The following is a 14659-nucleotide window of genomic DNA, read 5'->3' as shown; positions in this document are numbered from 1 at the left end:
GGGGAGCGGGCCTTGTCTCTCCCCTCGGCGTCCCCGGCAAGAGCAGGGACTCCAGGCCTGTGTTTTCTTCCAAAGCCCTCGGCCCTGCGTCACCACACTTAGGGGCAGATGGCTGCCGCCTCACGGTCGTGCTCTGCAGGCCCCACGTTGTCTGCACGGTGTAGCCTGAGCTGGTTCCACGGATGCCCCCACAGAGCCTTCCTGGGAGAGAGTCGGCTCAGGGGGAGCTGCTCATTCCCGCGTCCCAGACGTGAGCTCCCGGGATGTGCTCCAAGCCGTTGGCTTCTTTCCGGGGCTTTTGGTGGCTGAGCCCTTCCTTTAAGGCCCGCTCTCCTTGCGTCCCTGGCATGGGCCCCAGTCCTCAGGTGGCCAGTTAGAAGCTCAGATCTCTGGGCCCCACCACAGATCTTTGGAGCCCCCGACCCTGGAATGGGCTGAGAAACAGAGGCAGTCAGGGCCGTGGAGGCCACACGAATAGCCTGGGGAGCCCTGGTTGGAACAGCCCCCACCCCTGTTGGAGATCCCACCCTCGTGGGAAACAGTTTGACTGCTGGAGCGTCCGTCCTGTCCCCTCCAGTGGCCGCGGGGCACCAACTAGGTGGTCAGTGGATGAAGCTGAGGGACCAGCACCCCTCCGGGGACCCCCCGGCTGTTCCCCCTGCTCAGGAACTGCTCCAGTGTGAGGCTGCCCTTGGAGCGTGCCTTCGCTGCCTGGAGGGGCGAGACCGAAACCTTTGCAGGCTGGAGTGGAGGAGTCCCGTGTGTCTCCAGATACAGAAAGTGAGCCCACAAGGGCTGCTTGCTGTGGGCGCAGGCCTGGGTCCGGCAGCACGGAGAGACTTTCCCGCGGGGCCACGTGACTCCCCCAGAGCTGCTCTGCCCTCTGCCCTTGAGCCCTGCCTGCCCTGTTCACTCCCGGTCTCTGCTCTCGGCCCGCAGGCTTCATCATCTACTTTGGCTATGGTCTGTGGCACAGCGAGGAGGCGTCCCTGGCCGCCGAGCAAGCAAGGACTCCTGACGGCAATCTGGACCATTGCAAGTGACACACAGCCCCGCCCCCAGAGGTGGCAGCAGCCCCGAGGGATGCCCGCAGAGGTCCCGGGAGCACCTCGCTCTCTCCACCAGTGCGTCAGGACCCCCCCACATCCAAGCCCCACCGCAGCAGAAGGTGCAGCTACTTGAAACGCAGCCTCGGCCCACAGCCCGTGTGTCTTGCGCAGACTTGCCCCGTGGCAGGTGGCACCAGGTCCCAGTCACCTCTCTCAGCTCCCCGGCTGGGGCCATTTGGCTGTGGTTTCCACTGTGTCTCCTGACATCCCTCTGAACAAAGAGAACAGCTCCCGTCCTCGCCGGCTCTGTGTCCGTGCTGCTGCGGCCGCAGAATGGCGGCCACCTTTTCTCGTCACCTTGGGAGTCCAGCCCCCCGCCCCCCCCCCCCCCCCCCCCCGCAGGACCGCTCTGGCACTGAACACGTGCATACTCCACACTTTCCGCAGCCACCTCCCTGCCTGACCCTGAAGGCCGACCGTACACGCAGGATGAGTCGCCCAGACAGTGTGTCCCCAGTAGTGCTACCCCCGGAGCCAAAGGACAGCTTAGAAAGGAGAAGCGGGACTGGTTTCCTTCTCCCACTCCTGTCCTCTGTGCTGCCAGAAGGGGTCGTGAGGAACGTGAGCCCTCCCTCCCTTCCTCTTCCCGGCAGCGGCTCTGCCCCGACAGCTGACGGAACCCGGCCCGCTCCACGGTGGCACCGAGGCCGCTGCGGGAACCAGGCGGAAGGACCGAGGGCTGGCCGGCTCCGCTCCTCACGCCTGAGCACCGGGCCCTCCGCCAGGTGTGCTCCCTCCGGGCCCAGGCCAGTTCCTGCTGCTTCTGGCGTCTCGCACGAAGGCGGCGTGTCCCGAGCAACCGGAACGTGACGCTGCGTTTCCGTAGGCCTGGCCCGAGATCAGCAGAGCTTAGAGCGCTGTTCTCTGTGGGTCTCTGCCAAGCGCTGACTCCCTCCCTCTGGCGCGTGCGGGTCCGTTTCTCGAGTGTTGCCAGGCTCCCAAGGCAGGCGTCTGCTCCTCCTGACGCGACGGTGGCCGGTCCTCCCAGCTGCTTCTGGCCCGAGGTGATCTCTTTGGCCCTTCTCTTCTATGTAATCGAGCTGAGTCCCGTCAGCATCTGTGAATCGCTCCAAATTAAGTTGGCGCTTAGTATTAACTTGGAAAATGGCCAAATATTTACTCGGTGTGGGGTCCGCGCGTGAGAATTTGGGGTCCTGTTGCTGTCCCTGTCGTGTATCTGTTGTCCACATGCTGCAGGTTTGTATATGGGTTTGCAGCCCGGGCGCGGACCTCCTGTCTCCATAAGTTTTAAGCTGGAGAGCCAGCTGGGGTCCCTGTACACAGCGTGCCCCCTCCCACGCACTGGAGCACTCCATGGCTCACACACTTCTTGCGGATAGGAGCCTGAGGAAACACGAGCACGGATTCCATCTCCCTTCCCATTCGAGTGTGTGGCTCAGGAGCCAGAAGGGCCCCCTGTTGATGGCAGGTGAGGGACACGGCCGTGTGGATCCCCCGGAAAATGTAAATGCTGCTTTTGAAGCCCAGACTCCCGTTTCTTCCCCTTCTGGCCTTTGACACAAATATGGTAGGACGAAGCCTGATAAATCGGCGGCACTTGTCTCCTCTCCCTCCGTGGCTCCTTGGAGAGAATCGCAGGAATTCATGAAGCGGCCAGATGGCAGGGTCAGTCGGTGGGGGGTGGCGGCCCGCCTCTGCTCTAGGCCCCGGCCGCCGTGCCGGAAGCTTTATTCTAAATTATCATTTGTGAATGTTACAGAGGGAGGGGCCTGAGAGCCCAAAGCGTGGGTTTCCAAAGAAAGATATTTAAATTTATGTAGATTGGTGCTGTACAATATTTTGATAAATATTAACTTATTTTTTGGGGGTTCTTCTCGTCTGCTGTCTTGTAGGGTTTGTTAGCTATTTGTTTGCTTGATTCGTCTGTTGTCTTTCCACATAGGCAAAGAGAACTTGAGGCAAAGAGAGTGCCCGAGACGGAAGGCGGAGGGAAGAGAAAAAAAAATTTTTTTTAACTTTAATTTCTCTTTCTGAAATGTCTGTGCAAGAGAGCACACAACAGACTGTGTATACAGTTGATGTTTCAGCTGGCATCGTGGATCGTTCTAGCAACCGGCAAGGTGTGTTTGCCTGATAACAGACAACACGCCGCGGGGTGAGGGCCTTCTGGCGCGTGAGTCTCCCCCTTCCTCACCCCAAAGCCGGCAAGTGCCTCAGCAAGGCTCACCCGCGCGGGGGTGCAAAGCCCCCGCCGCCTCCCCTGTCAGGACCAGGAGCCTCCCGCTTAGGACAGGACACCTGAGGGGGCATGGATAAATAGTTGGCGAGGTCACCGCGCTTCTGTTGAGAGTGGCTTCTGTGCGGTTGCCAGAGCTTTCCTCTCCTGTACACGAGGACGGTGGTGTCGCGAGCGCCGTTTGGGGGAAGCCTCCCCCGTGCGGACAGGCTTTTTCTTACCCCAGCCTTCATGCCTTCCCCGCAAACACACACACACACACACACACACACACACAGGCAGAAGCGCCCGACAGTTGGCCTCCCCCCCCACCCCCGCCTCCCCAGTCCCAGCAAGACTGATTCTCGGTGTCCTGTCTTGGCCACTTTCCTACATCATCAGAAATTCCACACTTCTCGAGATGCCCTTCGGGGACGTTGTGTCTGCTTTTATCTGTGGCCCAGCCCCAAACCACCCACGTTGGGAAGACCCTTTTGTGTTGAGTAAGCAGCCCTTCCTGCCTCCCGTGGTCCCCCCGCCCTACGTGTTCTCACGACCCCGTGAAGACTCACAAAGAAGCGAGCCGTGGAGCCCCAGGACCTCTGCTGAAGAGCGAGGGGTGCGAGGGGTCGCCGGGGAGGCAGTCGGGCTCCGTGGGTGGGGGAGGCCGAGCCCGCTTCCAGGAGGAGGACCGTCAGCAGGAGATTGGGCCTCTGCACACGCCTCAGCCTGCCCCACCGGCTCACACCCCTCAGCCCAACTCTGGGCCCCGTTTGTTTTTCCAAGCCAATAGCGGGGAGCGATAGGGCCATCTTTCCCAGGCTGTTGCGGAAGGACTGCTGAACTGATACTGTTGCCAGAGCCCCTCGGCCCCCTGACTCGTGGTTTTGCTCCACCGAGTCACCCCTGTCAGGACATGGTCCCAGGTGCTGGTGCTGTGGTTCGGGTATCACAGCCCCCCTGCCTGCCACGTGCCCGCAGGTGACCGCACCACCGTGGGGGCTTCACCCACCCCGAGCTCCTCAGGCCCTGGCCCGCTCCCGTGTGCACACCCGGATGAGGCATCTGGTGGTCGTTCGTGGGGCTTCCTGCGTGGCCGTGGCCGCGACCTGGGCTCTGCTCTCTCCCCGCCCCTCCGTCCCTGCCATCCCCACCACTGAGCGGGCGTTCTGAATTGACTGAGGTTTGCAGTCTGCCCAGGATGGCCCCAAGCCTAACACCGGTACAGCACAGGGGCAGAATCTGGGCTCCTTGGGGGCGTGTGGGCATGCCTCGTAAAGGCCCCACCCGACTAGGTGGGCTCGTGGGCATTTCAGGGGCCTCGCCAACCTGCTGGCTCTGTGCCAGGACCCATCTTCTGGATTCACGTGTCCTGCTTTCACACATCTAGTACGAGCCGATTGCTCTGTCGGCTCCCTAGGGCCATCTCCATGCCAGGCCCTGTCCCCGAGGTGTTATGGCACGGATGGAGAAGTGTTTCCAGGCACGTCGGCACTCTGCCGGGCACAGGTGTGCGACGCTTGTGTGCGGAACTGTTACAGAGTTACCAGCAGATGGAACTGAATATGTGTTACGTATATTTGTCACGTATAATTTAAGATGGGTGTTTGCCATCATCACGAGAGTATTGTAAGTAAGGCTCCTTAGGGAGAGTGAGAGACCTTTTGTTGGACTCTTGTGGACTTTTGTTTTTGGTAATGAAGTGCTTTATCCAGTGGTGCAAGAGGCTACACTCCGTATTTCATCATCAGAGTTATGATGCCTAATGGGTTTGTAAAGCAAAAAAAAAAAAAAAAAAACAAAAAGTCAACTGACTTTGATACTATATTCATCACTAGAATCCAGAGTGTTTATGTGCCCGTCGCTTCATTGAGCGGCAGTGCTCTCTTTCAAGAGGGACGGGGACCAGCCAAGGGTCTCAGGGCACAGTTATCAAGGACCCCTCCTGGATCACCCTGTAAGTGTGTTGAACTGCCGGCTGAAAAACCCACATGAAATAAAGACCTTGGCTGTGAAGTCCAGATTGAATTTCTCAGGGTATGAGCATGTCCCACAGGGTCAGGAAGACGCGCTAAGACTTTGTTAAATTATTAACAAGGTATATGACTTTGTGTTTCTTGATGACAGACTTTTTTCTTTTTTAAAGTTTGGGATTTATTTTCCCATTTGAGAAGTTGTAATATATGTATTTAAAATAAGTTTCCCGCTTAAGTTGTGCCTTTCAGCGTCGATGGATCTAAGAAGCACAGAGGGTGATGATCCTGGTGAGGGCTGGTTTATTACCAAACCTGAAGAGCTGTGGTTTCTCCAGTAAACTTTTTCTTCTTCTGAACGTGCAGCCGTTGTTAAAAGAATTGTGTTTCTTATTCTGTAAATTGTATAATGTTTTTTGCTTGTTTGATGTTCTATTTTTCTAATAGTTTTCTTATAGTTTCTTACAATTGTGATACTAGATTAAGATTCTGACACCCAACTGCAAAGCAGCCTGTCTCTGCTGGCCCCTCCTGGTTTTATTTTAAGGACAAGCGTATAGGTCATCCATCACCTTTAAAAAAAAATGTGAAACTCTGCTCTGTATCCCATTTTTGCTGACAACACTGTATGTTGACAACCTCCTACTATATGTTGTAAAATCAAACTATTTTGTGGTACATTATCTCATGCTTCTGCAAACTCTAATAAATTCTGTCTATGGCTACAGCGTGTTCTCAAGCATTGTGGCCGCTCCTGGCTGGGTCCCCAAGCCTGGCAGTGCCCCATAGAGAGTTCCAGATCTCGCCCTTTGCTTCTTGAGTATTTTCCCGTTTCCCTACAGCCGGATGTTGTAATGCCCCGTTTTCCTTCGGCCATTTGGTGGAAAGCCTCATTCCGTGAAATAGCACCTCAACCAGGGAATCCCCCCTCCCCCCAGCACTCATTTAGGATCCCCTGCGCTATCTCCCCACCTCCCACTCTTTCCACACTTGGCTTGCATTTGGGCGGGGAAGGCTTCCCACCAAGGTTTCCGCCAGCCAGGGCGTAAAGCCGCTCATCAGCCAAAGCACTTGGCACCAATGTGGCCCAACCGCCTTGCACCACGCTCCTTAGCCCGGCACTTCCCAGGAACTGCCCCTTCCCCCCCCCCCCCCCCCGTTCCCCCCCTGAGGAAGGAAGCATTTGCTTGCACAGGAGACAGATTCAGTCCACTGGCCTTAACTCTCAGACACTAGGATGCAATGATTTGGTGATCACGCTGGGAGGTGTGTTGCCCGGGGAAGACAAGGCCCGACCTTGGCATCTTCTCAGCGGACACCCTGCACCCTAGGAGAGGAAGGGCCAGGGGGCCGCTGCTGGTTTCACAGTATCTGTCCGCAAGACCCCTGGACATCTCGGGGCCCATCCGCCACACGGCGCACCAGGCCACGGAGCTTGGACCTTGCGCGGCATCCCCGCTCCGCACCCGGGGGTGGCCCGGCCGCGGGCAGGCGGGAGTCCCCTTGGTCGTCCCCCGGGCGACTCCCGGCGAGCGATCTCTCCGTCAAAGTCTCTGCTGACAGCTTGCGGACGCCGGGGAGCGCCGCGCCGGAGCGCCCCGCGGTCCCGCACCCGGCGAAGGCCACGTGGGCCGGTCCCTTCCGGCTCCTTTACGCCGCCGCCGCCGCCGAGAGGCCGCCCCTGGGAGCGCCAGGCGGAGCCCCGTTCCCGCGGCGCCGCAGCGCCACCTAGCGGCCGGCACGGCGCGGGGCGAGCGGCCCGAGGAGTCCCCAGCCGGGCGTCAGTCGTTTTGCAGGAAAGCCTGAGCCCACAGGGGATTCCAACTCGGGACGCCTGAGGGGGAGCCCCCTGGAGCAAGCCGTGCCTCGCACGGTTTGGTTACGAGACGCTTCCGGCGAATCAAAAGCCGCCTCCGAACAGCTGGGCACCGGCAGCCACGAGGAAGCCTCCCGAACTCCTCGCCGGTCTCCAGCCTGCGGGGGGGGGGGGGGGGGGGGGGCGCGGCCGCCTATTCCAGCGCGGCCCTGCTCGGCCACCGAACAGAGCCGGCGACCTCTGGACCACCAACCGTGGGCCGCCCTGTCCGCCCCTCTTCCGGAGGCAATAGTTTCGTCTTACAAAGTGCGGCTGCCCCGCGAGCCAGAGACGCCGCTGTTGACGACAGTGCCACGTGGCGGGGGGGGGGGGGGGCGGAAGTGTCGCTGCGTCCGGCACCTAAACCGCGGTGGCTCCAGGACGGAGTGGGGGCCGAGAGAAGTTATGAAGCTTGGACTTTCCCGTGGAGGTTTCAGATTCTACTCCTTGGAACGATGACGTTCCCGAGCGCCTGCTTAGATGGCAGCCCCCTGCAGGGTGGCGGGAGAGGGGGGACCGGACACGACCCTGCCACATTAGTGTGGGTGCAGTTAACCCAAGAGACCACTGTGCGCACAGCGGGGGGGGGGCCCGTGCAGGGGCAGCGTGCTGTGCTCGGGGATCTGGGAGTGTGGGTGCTCCTGGCAGGCGGCCGGGGGGGGGGGGTGCAGGACGCCGGGCGGGGGCCCTTGGTCACGTGCAGCCCGGTGGTCCCCGCTGAGAGCCGCGCACCACCCGACCCCCCCCCCCCCCGTGGTGCCCACACTGGCAAAACTTGCGGACGTGGTGGTGAGGGAGGCCAAATGCACCTGCCCTTCCCGAGCACGTCTAACCTCCAGGCTGAGCGGGAAGAATGGGCCCCGGCTGTCCTGCCGTTGCCTCCAGGAGTTTAAGAGAAGCCACCCGGCTTTTAAATAAGTGACTCAGCAAACCTCAGTGAATTAACTCCGTCTTCACAACGGGGACAGCTTACCAGCCTTTCATGATTTTTTTTTTTTTTAAGTATTGGACCCAAAGTCTCCGGGACTCTGACTCTCGATGATCCCAGAGGCAATGACAGGGTGTGGTCCTCGGGTCATCGCTTGGTGGCCGGCCACTGATGCTGCACGATGCGGCACCAGGCGCGGGAACAGCGTGCAGCTCCCACCGGCAGGTGCGAAGTATCCAGCTCTGAGGTTTCTACCCGACGTGAGCTCTCCCATCCCTCCCTTCTCTGAGATGATCCATTTTTCCTTTGCTTACCTCATGTGTAGGGGCAAGGACACTGGGGACGTGGTTATTCTGAAAGGGGAAGACCCAAGACACCCCGGAGGAAACTAACAGGTTAGGACCGGTTGACAAGTCCATCACTAATAAGTAGGCAGTTGTCCTCAACAATCTGGAAGCACGGGTGACCCCGAGGGGACCTGTGGTGTCCCTCTCAGGTCTCCGAGTGACTCGGGATGGATCACCTGCGAAAAGTCTCTGGTTCAGCAACTGTTCGGGAGAGCAGACTCGAGGTCTCTCTAAATAGCTGTCCCTGCCACATGCCCTGCAAAACCTCCACGGGGAGCTGGCCTACCCGGGGGGCTCCCTTGTAACCCCAAGAAGGGGGAGGCCCCCGTGGACACTCTGGGGTCCGGCTGGCCAGCCTGAGGCCGGGGGATGGTGGGGGCAAGCGCTTTCAGGTTGAAATGAGAGTGTCCTGGCTGCCCTCGGGATGTTGCAGGGAGAGCTGCAGAACTTTCCAGGGTCCTGTGTCCCGCCCCCACCCCCCTGGGGGAAGAAAGCCCAGGATAAGGAATTGCTGTAGCTGTGGACATTGCCACTCAAGGGAAAGGTCAGTGATGCTCCAGATAAAACTGGATGGGACTTAGGACACATCAAACTGTCTGTGGGGTGGAAACATACCCCTGTCTAAGTCTGAATTTGAAATCAATGCTGAGGGGGACTATATACTCAATTTTCTGTGTCCCTTTCCAACCCACTCCAGCACCCCCCCCCCCCCCCCCCCAGCCCACTGAAGATGGCCTTGCAGAGCAGAGCCTCCGAGCTCTCTCAAGTCCAGGGCAGGGCTGCTGGAGATCGGGGCTGGGAGACAGCTGTGGGCACCCTGCACCTGCTGCGTCCGGGGAGAGGGGCTCTCGGTGACGGTCAGCTGACCCTGGCACACGCCGAAAAGGAACCCAGCCTGCGAAACACCTCCCTGCCTCCCTGCCTTGGATCCCCGGCCTGAATTTCCCGAAGCCTGAGAGGGCTAACGATTACATCAAGTGCATGTCACAGAAGGTCCCTCAAGTTAATTTTAATATGCTTCAAACACAAATATGCAACACAGAAACTGGAGGGGGCAGATAAATAGCGTGTGGCCCCATCAAATACTCAGCAAGTGTGCCAGCCCGTCAGCCCCCTCCCCTCTCCTGACACCGCACCACCCCCCCGCCCCAGAACCTCATCCCACTTGTGGTGGGCAGGGGTGGGTGCAAGGGCACGGACATGTCTCCCGAACACCGGGAAGAGGCTGGTGAGGTTTGGTGGGTATGAGGCAGGCGGGGAAGGCTGCAGCATCCGTATGTGGAAACCATTCCAGCCTGGGAGGGGGCGCCAGGGGGACTTCCATGTCAGAGGTCCAAGTCCTAACGGGGTGGGAGGGATGGGGTGGGGGGAGGGGACGGGGCACAGCGGCTGCCGCCCCCCACGTTTCAGGATAAGAGCGACACGTGACGGGCGTCCACGATGAAGGAAGGAGGCCAGAGCAACGTGGGAATTCGCTCAAGTACCCGAGGTCGGGGCTGGTTAGGGCAAAGCTCTAGTCCACCTAGCGAGGGATTACTTAGTTCTAACGTCTCTACAACTTTGCAATAGGCTACCACGCCGTCCGTCGCACGTTCTAATGTAACACTGAAACGCGTATTGCCGTGTAACTGCGTTTAGCAGGTGTCGTGATGGAAGCAGTTCCTGACTGGCAGCGCGGGGCTGCTGAGCCGTCCTCTGCGGGTGGCGCCTGCTAATAGAATAAATAATTGTGTCTTTCGTCCACGTGGCAGGATCTACTCTAACGGAATGCCCAACTCAATATCACAACATCATGCAGAGCCAGCAAAGGAAAAAAAGAAATGTTTCTTCAATGGGGATCCATCGTGTGGGTCCCTAGGATGGGCAGAGACCCTTGGAGGTTTGCGAGAAATGAGATGTAGCCGAGGCCGGCCAGCCTCGACTCACGCAAGGACCGCCGACAGGCCTGTCTTCAGGCTGGCCGCGTGCGTGCCAAGCAGGTCCCCCCCCCCCCCCCCGCAGGCCATTTCTTCCCGGCCCGGAGCATCCCTGCGTGAGTCTGCTGGCCTGGGGCAGGCTCAGAGGCAGCCCCGTGCTCGGGACGATTTTGAGGGGCCATCGGGAGAAAGCGCAGGGTCTTTGTCACCAACAGGAACCAAAGGCATCACTGCCGTCACCGTATCGACCGTCAAAACTACGTCTTTCTTTGTGTATTCTGCTCCTATACCTCCATAGCACTTACGGGGACAGCTTGCACGGTCTAAGTCTACCGATTCCGAGATGCATGCCAGTCCAGGAGCCAGGACCGCTGGCTGGCGGTTTCAGTGGGCTCCTCCATTGGGAAGAACCTCCTGGGCCTAAGAAGGGACCGCCGTCGGCTGTGGTACTGCTTGGTTGTCCGGCAGAAAACACGCCTGGCTTTGCGGGAGGTCATGTGATGGTCTAGCACAGCTTGGAACGGATCCCCCAGGATGGAAGGGCTGGTTTTCTGGAAGCTCCTGCCAGAACCCCTGAGCCACCTCAATGAACAGTGAGGGGGTTGAGTTACAGAACCGAAGGTTGCCTATGACGTGGGGGCCCGGGGTCCCGTTTCGGTGGGTTGACCCTTTATGGAATCGCATGAGAGCAAACGACACGGGGTGCAGAGGACGCTTTCCTACTCTGTGCTCAGTCAAGATACAGATCGTACTAGCGTTCTCCTTCCTGAGGATGGAGTGCGGATGGTCTTGGCCAACTCCAAGGCCATCCTCCCCCTCACTCTAGAAGGTCAGGCTCTTCCACATTTTCCCAAGGGTGCAAGAGCGTGACGACGGATTCCAAGCTGCCGCTTGGGTAAAAAGCAAAACTCGTGTTTACGAGACTGTAGATGAGCCACCGTCACGAGTGCCGTCCACGAGAAAAGCCAAACCCCCGAGGGGCTCCCCCCCCCAACCCTTCGCCACTCACGACAGGAGTAGTCATAGTTAAAACTTGTGAATGGGATAATAGTGACCTCACATCATGTTGACTACGAAGCTGACTGTTCCAAAGGCAGTTACTGTTCACAGATCGCTGGTGTTTGTGTTAGAGGACCACTTGGTGGTAGGTTGCAAGGCGCTTCTTCTCTGTATCTTTTTTTTTTTTTTCCTTTTTCTATTTTGGGTAGAAATATTCCTGGGAAGCTAGATAGAAATGCATTTTCATTTCCCAATAATTCTTAGGCACAAGTTAGAAAACTGCTGACCTTCACCAAAATATGTCAGCACTTCGTGTTATAAAAAATGCAATTCAGAACCGCTGCATGTGTATATACGTGTATCTAAATATACACACAGGTCGGTGCAGTACACAATGATTATTCAATGTATATTCAAAACTGAGCTATTTGTAACTAACCTGAAATTCTGCAGTGAAAGTTCATTGCTCGGGAACAACTGGAGTTTCTTTCTTTCTTTTGGCGCTAACTACGGTCAAACGTTTGCACATCAGACACTACCGTTTACGCTTTCCTAAGTGCCAATGCCAGGACAGTCTTACACGAGGATCGGAAGAGGACTTGGCTTAGAATGCAGCTAGGCAGCTACTGAGCATGCGTGCAGGGCCAGCCCCGGGCCGGCCCCTGGTCAATTCTCCCTCCAGGTAGGAGCCCCGGGTGGACAGGAGCCACTGGCTCCCGCAGGCGGCGTGGCGGCGGCGTCATCTGGGCGTCGTGCTGACTCTGGCGGGAGAGGAGGGCCCCGAGGAGGAGCCGCGGTAAACAGGGGATGTGGGGGACAGTTTAACCGGGCTGGTCGGGTCCCCGGTTTGGAGCTTCCAAAGCAGCTCTTCGTTGGTTCGGCTCAGTCTCTTCTTCTCCTGGGTTTCTTTCTCCACGTATTCCTGGAGATTGGCATTTTCCTCCGACAGTTGTCTGCGGGAAGAGAGTAAGAAACGATCGAGTAGCAGTCACGCCGGAAGGCACCTACCTTGAGATCCGCCAGGCCAGTGGGTTTGAGGCAAGCGAGGGGGCTGTACGTGGGGGGACAGGGACAAGGGGGACCACGGTGACCAAGAACCTCGGGTTGAAACGTGAGTTCCGCTCATCCCACGGACACGTCTGTTCCCAGAGTCTCTCCGCCGACACCCGGTTGGCTCCCAGTCCCTCTGCCCGGTCAGGGGGAGGCGCTGGCTGTCCGGTGGACAGAGCAGATGCCAAGGCAGAAGAGGACGGGAGAGGAGTGGGGGGCTGGTGTGGGTGTGCCGCCCAGGAGGCTCACAGACAGTGGCGACCGACAAGGACAGCCCAGGGACGGTGCTGTCGGCCTCGGGGCAAATCTCGGCCTCCCCGCCCCTGGCCTGGGTCTCCAGGAGAGCAACCTGCCTTCCCTTGCTGCAAACGCTCGGTGCGTCGGCCTGCCTGCTGGGCTAGGCGCCCTCGAGGACAGGGGCCACAGCCTTCTTCTCTGAGTCCCCGGCATCCAGCCTGGGGCCCGGCCACAGCAGACGCTCCGTGAACGTCTGCTGACGAGGGACGCCTGATGAAGAATGAATGGATGCGGTCTGTGCCGTCTGCAGGAAGTGTGAGTTGCTTGCTTTGTGGCATTAAAAACTGACGGGGCCTTTGAGGACCTGACCGGGATAAGGACACAGGTGTTTTGCACCTGGCTGGACTGAGCCTGGGAAGTCACCTCGCTCGCGTCAGCAGTGGGGTCTTGCCGCCCCTGCTGGAGGGGAGGTCAAAGACCTGCTCCCTGCACAGTCTCCCCCGTGAACTTCTGCGGTGGTAATGAAATGCCAGCACCAGGAGCTCAGCTGCGGATGCTGTGTGTGCGTGCATGCGTGCGTGTGTTTCGTGTGTTATTTTATTTTATTTTATTTTATTTTATTTTTAATGTTTTTATTTTTGAGACAGAGAGAGAGCATGGGCAGGAGAGGGGCAGAGAGAGAGAGGGAGACACAGGATCCGAAGCAGGCTCCAGGCTCTGAGCCGTCGGCACAGAGCCCGACGCGGGGCTCGAACCCACGGAGGGCGAGATCATGACCTGAGCCGAAGTCGGACGCTCAACCGACTGGGCCACCCAGGCGCCCCGATGTTTCGTGCATACTGACTATTCTGTCCACCAGCCAGACACTCCCCTGTCCCCCTCCCTCTCCTTGGGCCTCCCTGTTCCCCAAGACACGCCAGTATTGAAGTTAGACCAGAGAATGACCCTACAATGGCCTCCAAGTGTCCAAGCGAAAGGGAGAGTAACACATTTCTCACTTGAAGTCAAAAGGGTAGCGAGGAAGGCACGTTGAATGCCTCGACATGCTGAGAGCTGTGCCTCTTGCGTCAAATGGGCAGCCAAGTTGTGAGTGCAAAGGGAAGGTTCTTGAAGGTACGTTAGAAGTGCCACCTCAGCGAACACACAAACGATAGGAAAGTGAAACGGCCTTCTTGCTGATGCGGAGAAAGTGTGGGTGGTCCGAATAAAAGATCAAACCAGCCGCAGCATCCCCTTAAGCCAAAGCCTACTCCAGAGCAAGGCCCTAACTCCCTTCAATTCTGTGAAAGCAGAGAGAGGTGAGAAAGCTGTAGAAGAAGAGTCTGAAGCTATGGAGGTGGGTTCATGAGGCTAATGAAGGAAGCCATCTCCATAACCTAGAAGTTCAAGGTGAAGCAGCAAGTGTTGGTGCAGCAAGTTACCCAGAAGGTCTGGCTAAGACAATTCATGAAGGTGGCTACACTGCACAACAGGTTTTCAGTGTAGACAAAAGAGCCTTCTGTTGGCAGAAGATGCCATCGAGGACTTTCACAGCCAGAGATGGAAGTCAGTGCCTGGCTTCAAAGCTTCAAAGAACAGATGACGTGCTCGTAAGAGGCTAACGCAGCTGACGACCCAAGTTGAAGCCAGCGCTCACGGACCGTCCCGAAAATCCCGGGGCCCTTCAGAATCATGCTAAATCCACTCTGTGCTTTATAAATGGAACAGCAAAGCCTGGATGACAGCACATCTGTTTACAACACGGTTTACTGAATATTTGGAGCCCACTCTTGAGATCTGCCCCTCAGAAAAATGATTCCTTTCAAAATATTACTGCTCGTTGACGATGCGCTTGGTCACCCAAGAGCTCTGATGGAGATGTCGAACAAGATTAATGTTGTTTCCTTGCCTGCTACCACAACATCCATTCTGCAGCCCATGGATCAAGAAGTCATTTTGACTTTCAAGTCTTATTCTTGAAGAAATGCGTTTGGTAAGCCTCTAGCTGCCATAGGGAGTGATTCCTCTGACAGATCTGGGCAAAATCGGTTGAAAACCTTCTGGAAAGGATTCACCGTTCTAGAGGTCAT

The 14659-nt window shown here is 57.7% G+C and overlaps 2 protein-coding genes across 6 annotated transcripts in view; one reads left to right on the top strand and one right to left on the bottom strand.

The window, feature by feature from the left end:
- SLC7A1 (solute carrier family 7 member 1) overlaps positions 1-5983 on the top strand; it is a 91620-nt gene extending 85637 nt beyond the window's left edge. For all 3 annotated transcript variants that reach the window (XM_045047977.1, XM_023250398.2, XM_003980275.6), the window contains exon 13: positions 940-5983. In XM_045047977.1, coding sequence (XP_044903912.1) covers positions 940-1043 — 104 coding nt within the window. In that variant the 3' untranslated portion in view covers positions 1044-5983. The remainder of the gene's footprint in view (positions 1-939) is intronic.
- Positions 5984-9377: 3394 nt separating this feature from the next.
- The window catches only part of MTUS2 (microtubule associated scaffold protein 2), a 394139-nt gene continuing 388857 nt past the window's right edge, over positions 9378-14659 (bottom strand). For all 3 annotated transcript variants that reach the window (XM_045047752.1, XM_045047789.1, XM_003980274.6), the window contains one exon: positions 9378-12256. In XM_045047752.1, coding sequence (XP_044903687.1) covers positions 12043-12256 — 214 coding nt within the window. In that variant the 3' untranslated portion in view covers positions 9378-12042. The remainder of the gene's footprint in view (positions 12257-14659) is intronic.

Source organism: Felis catus, chromosome A1 (assembly GCF_018350175.1).
Source record: "Felis catus isolate Fca126 chromosome A1, F.catus_Fca126_mat1.0, whole genome shotgun sequence".
NCBI classification, from domain to species: Eukaryota; Metazoa; Chordata; class Mammalia; order Carnivora; family Felidae; genus Felis; species Felis catus.
This window is presented reverse-complemented; position numbering and strand designations above follow the sequence as displayed.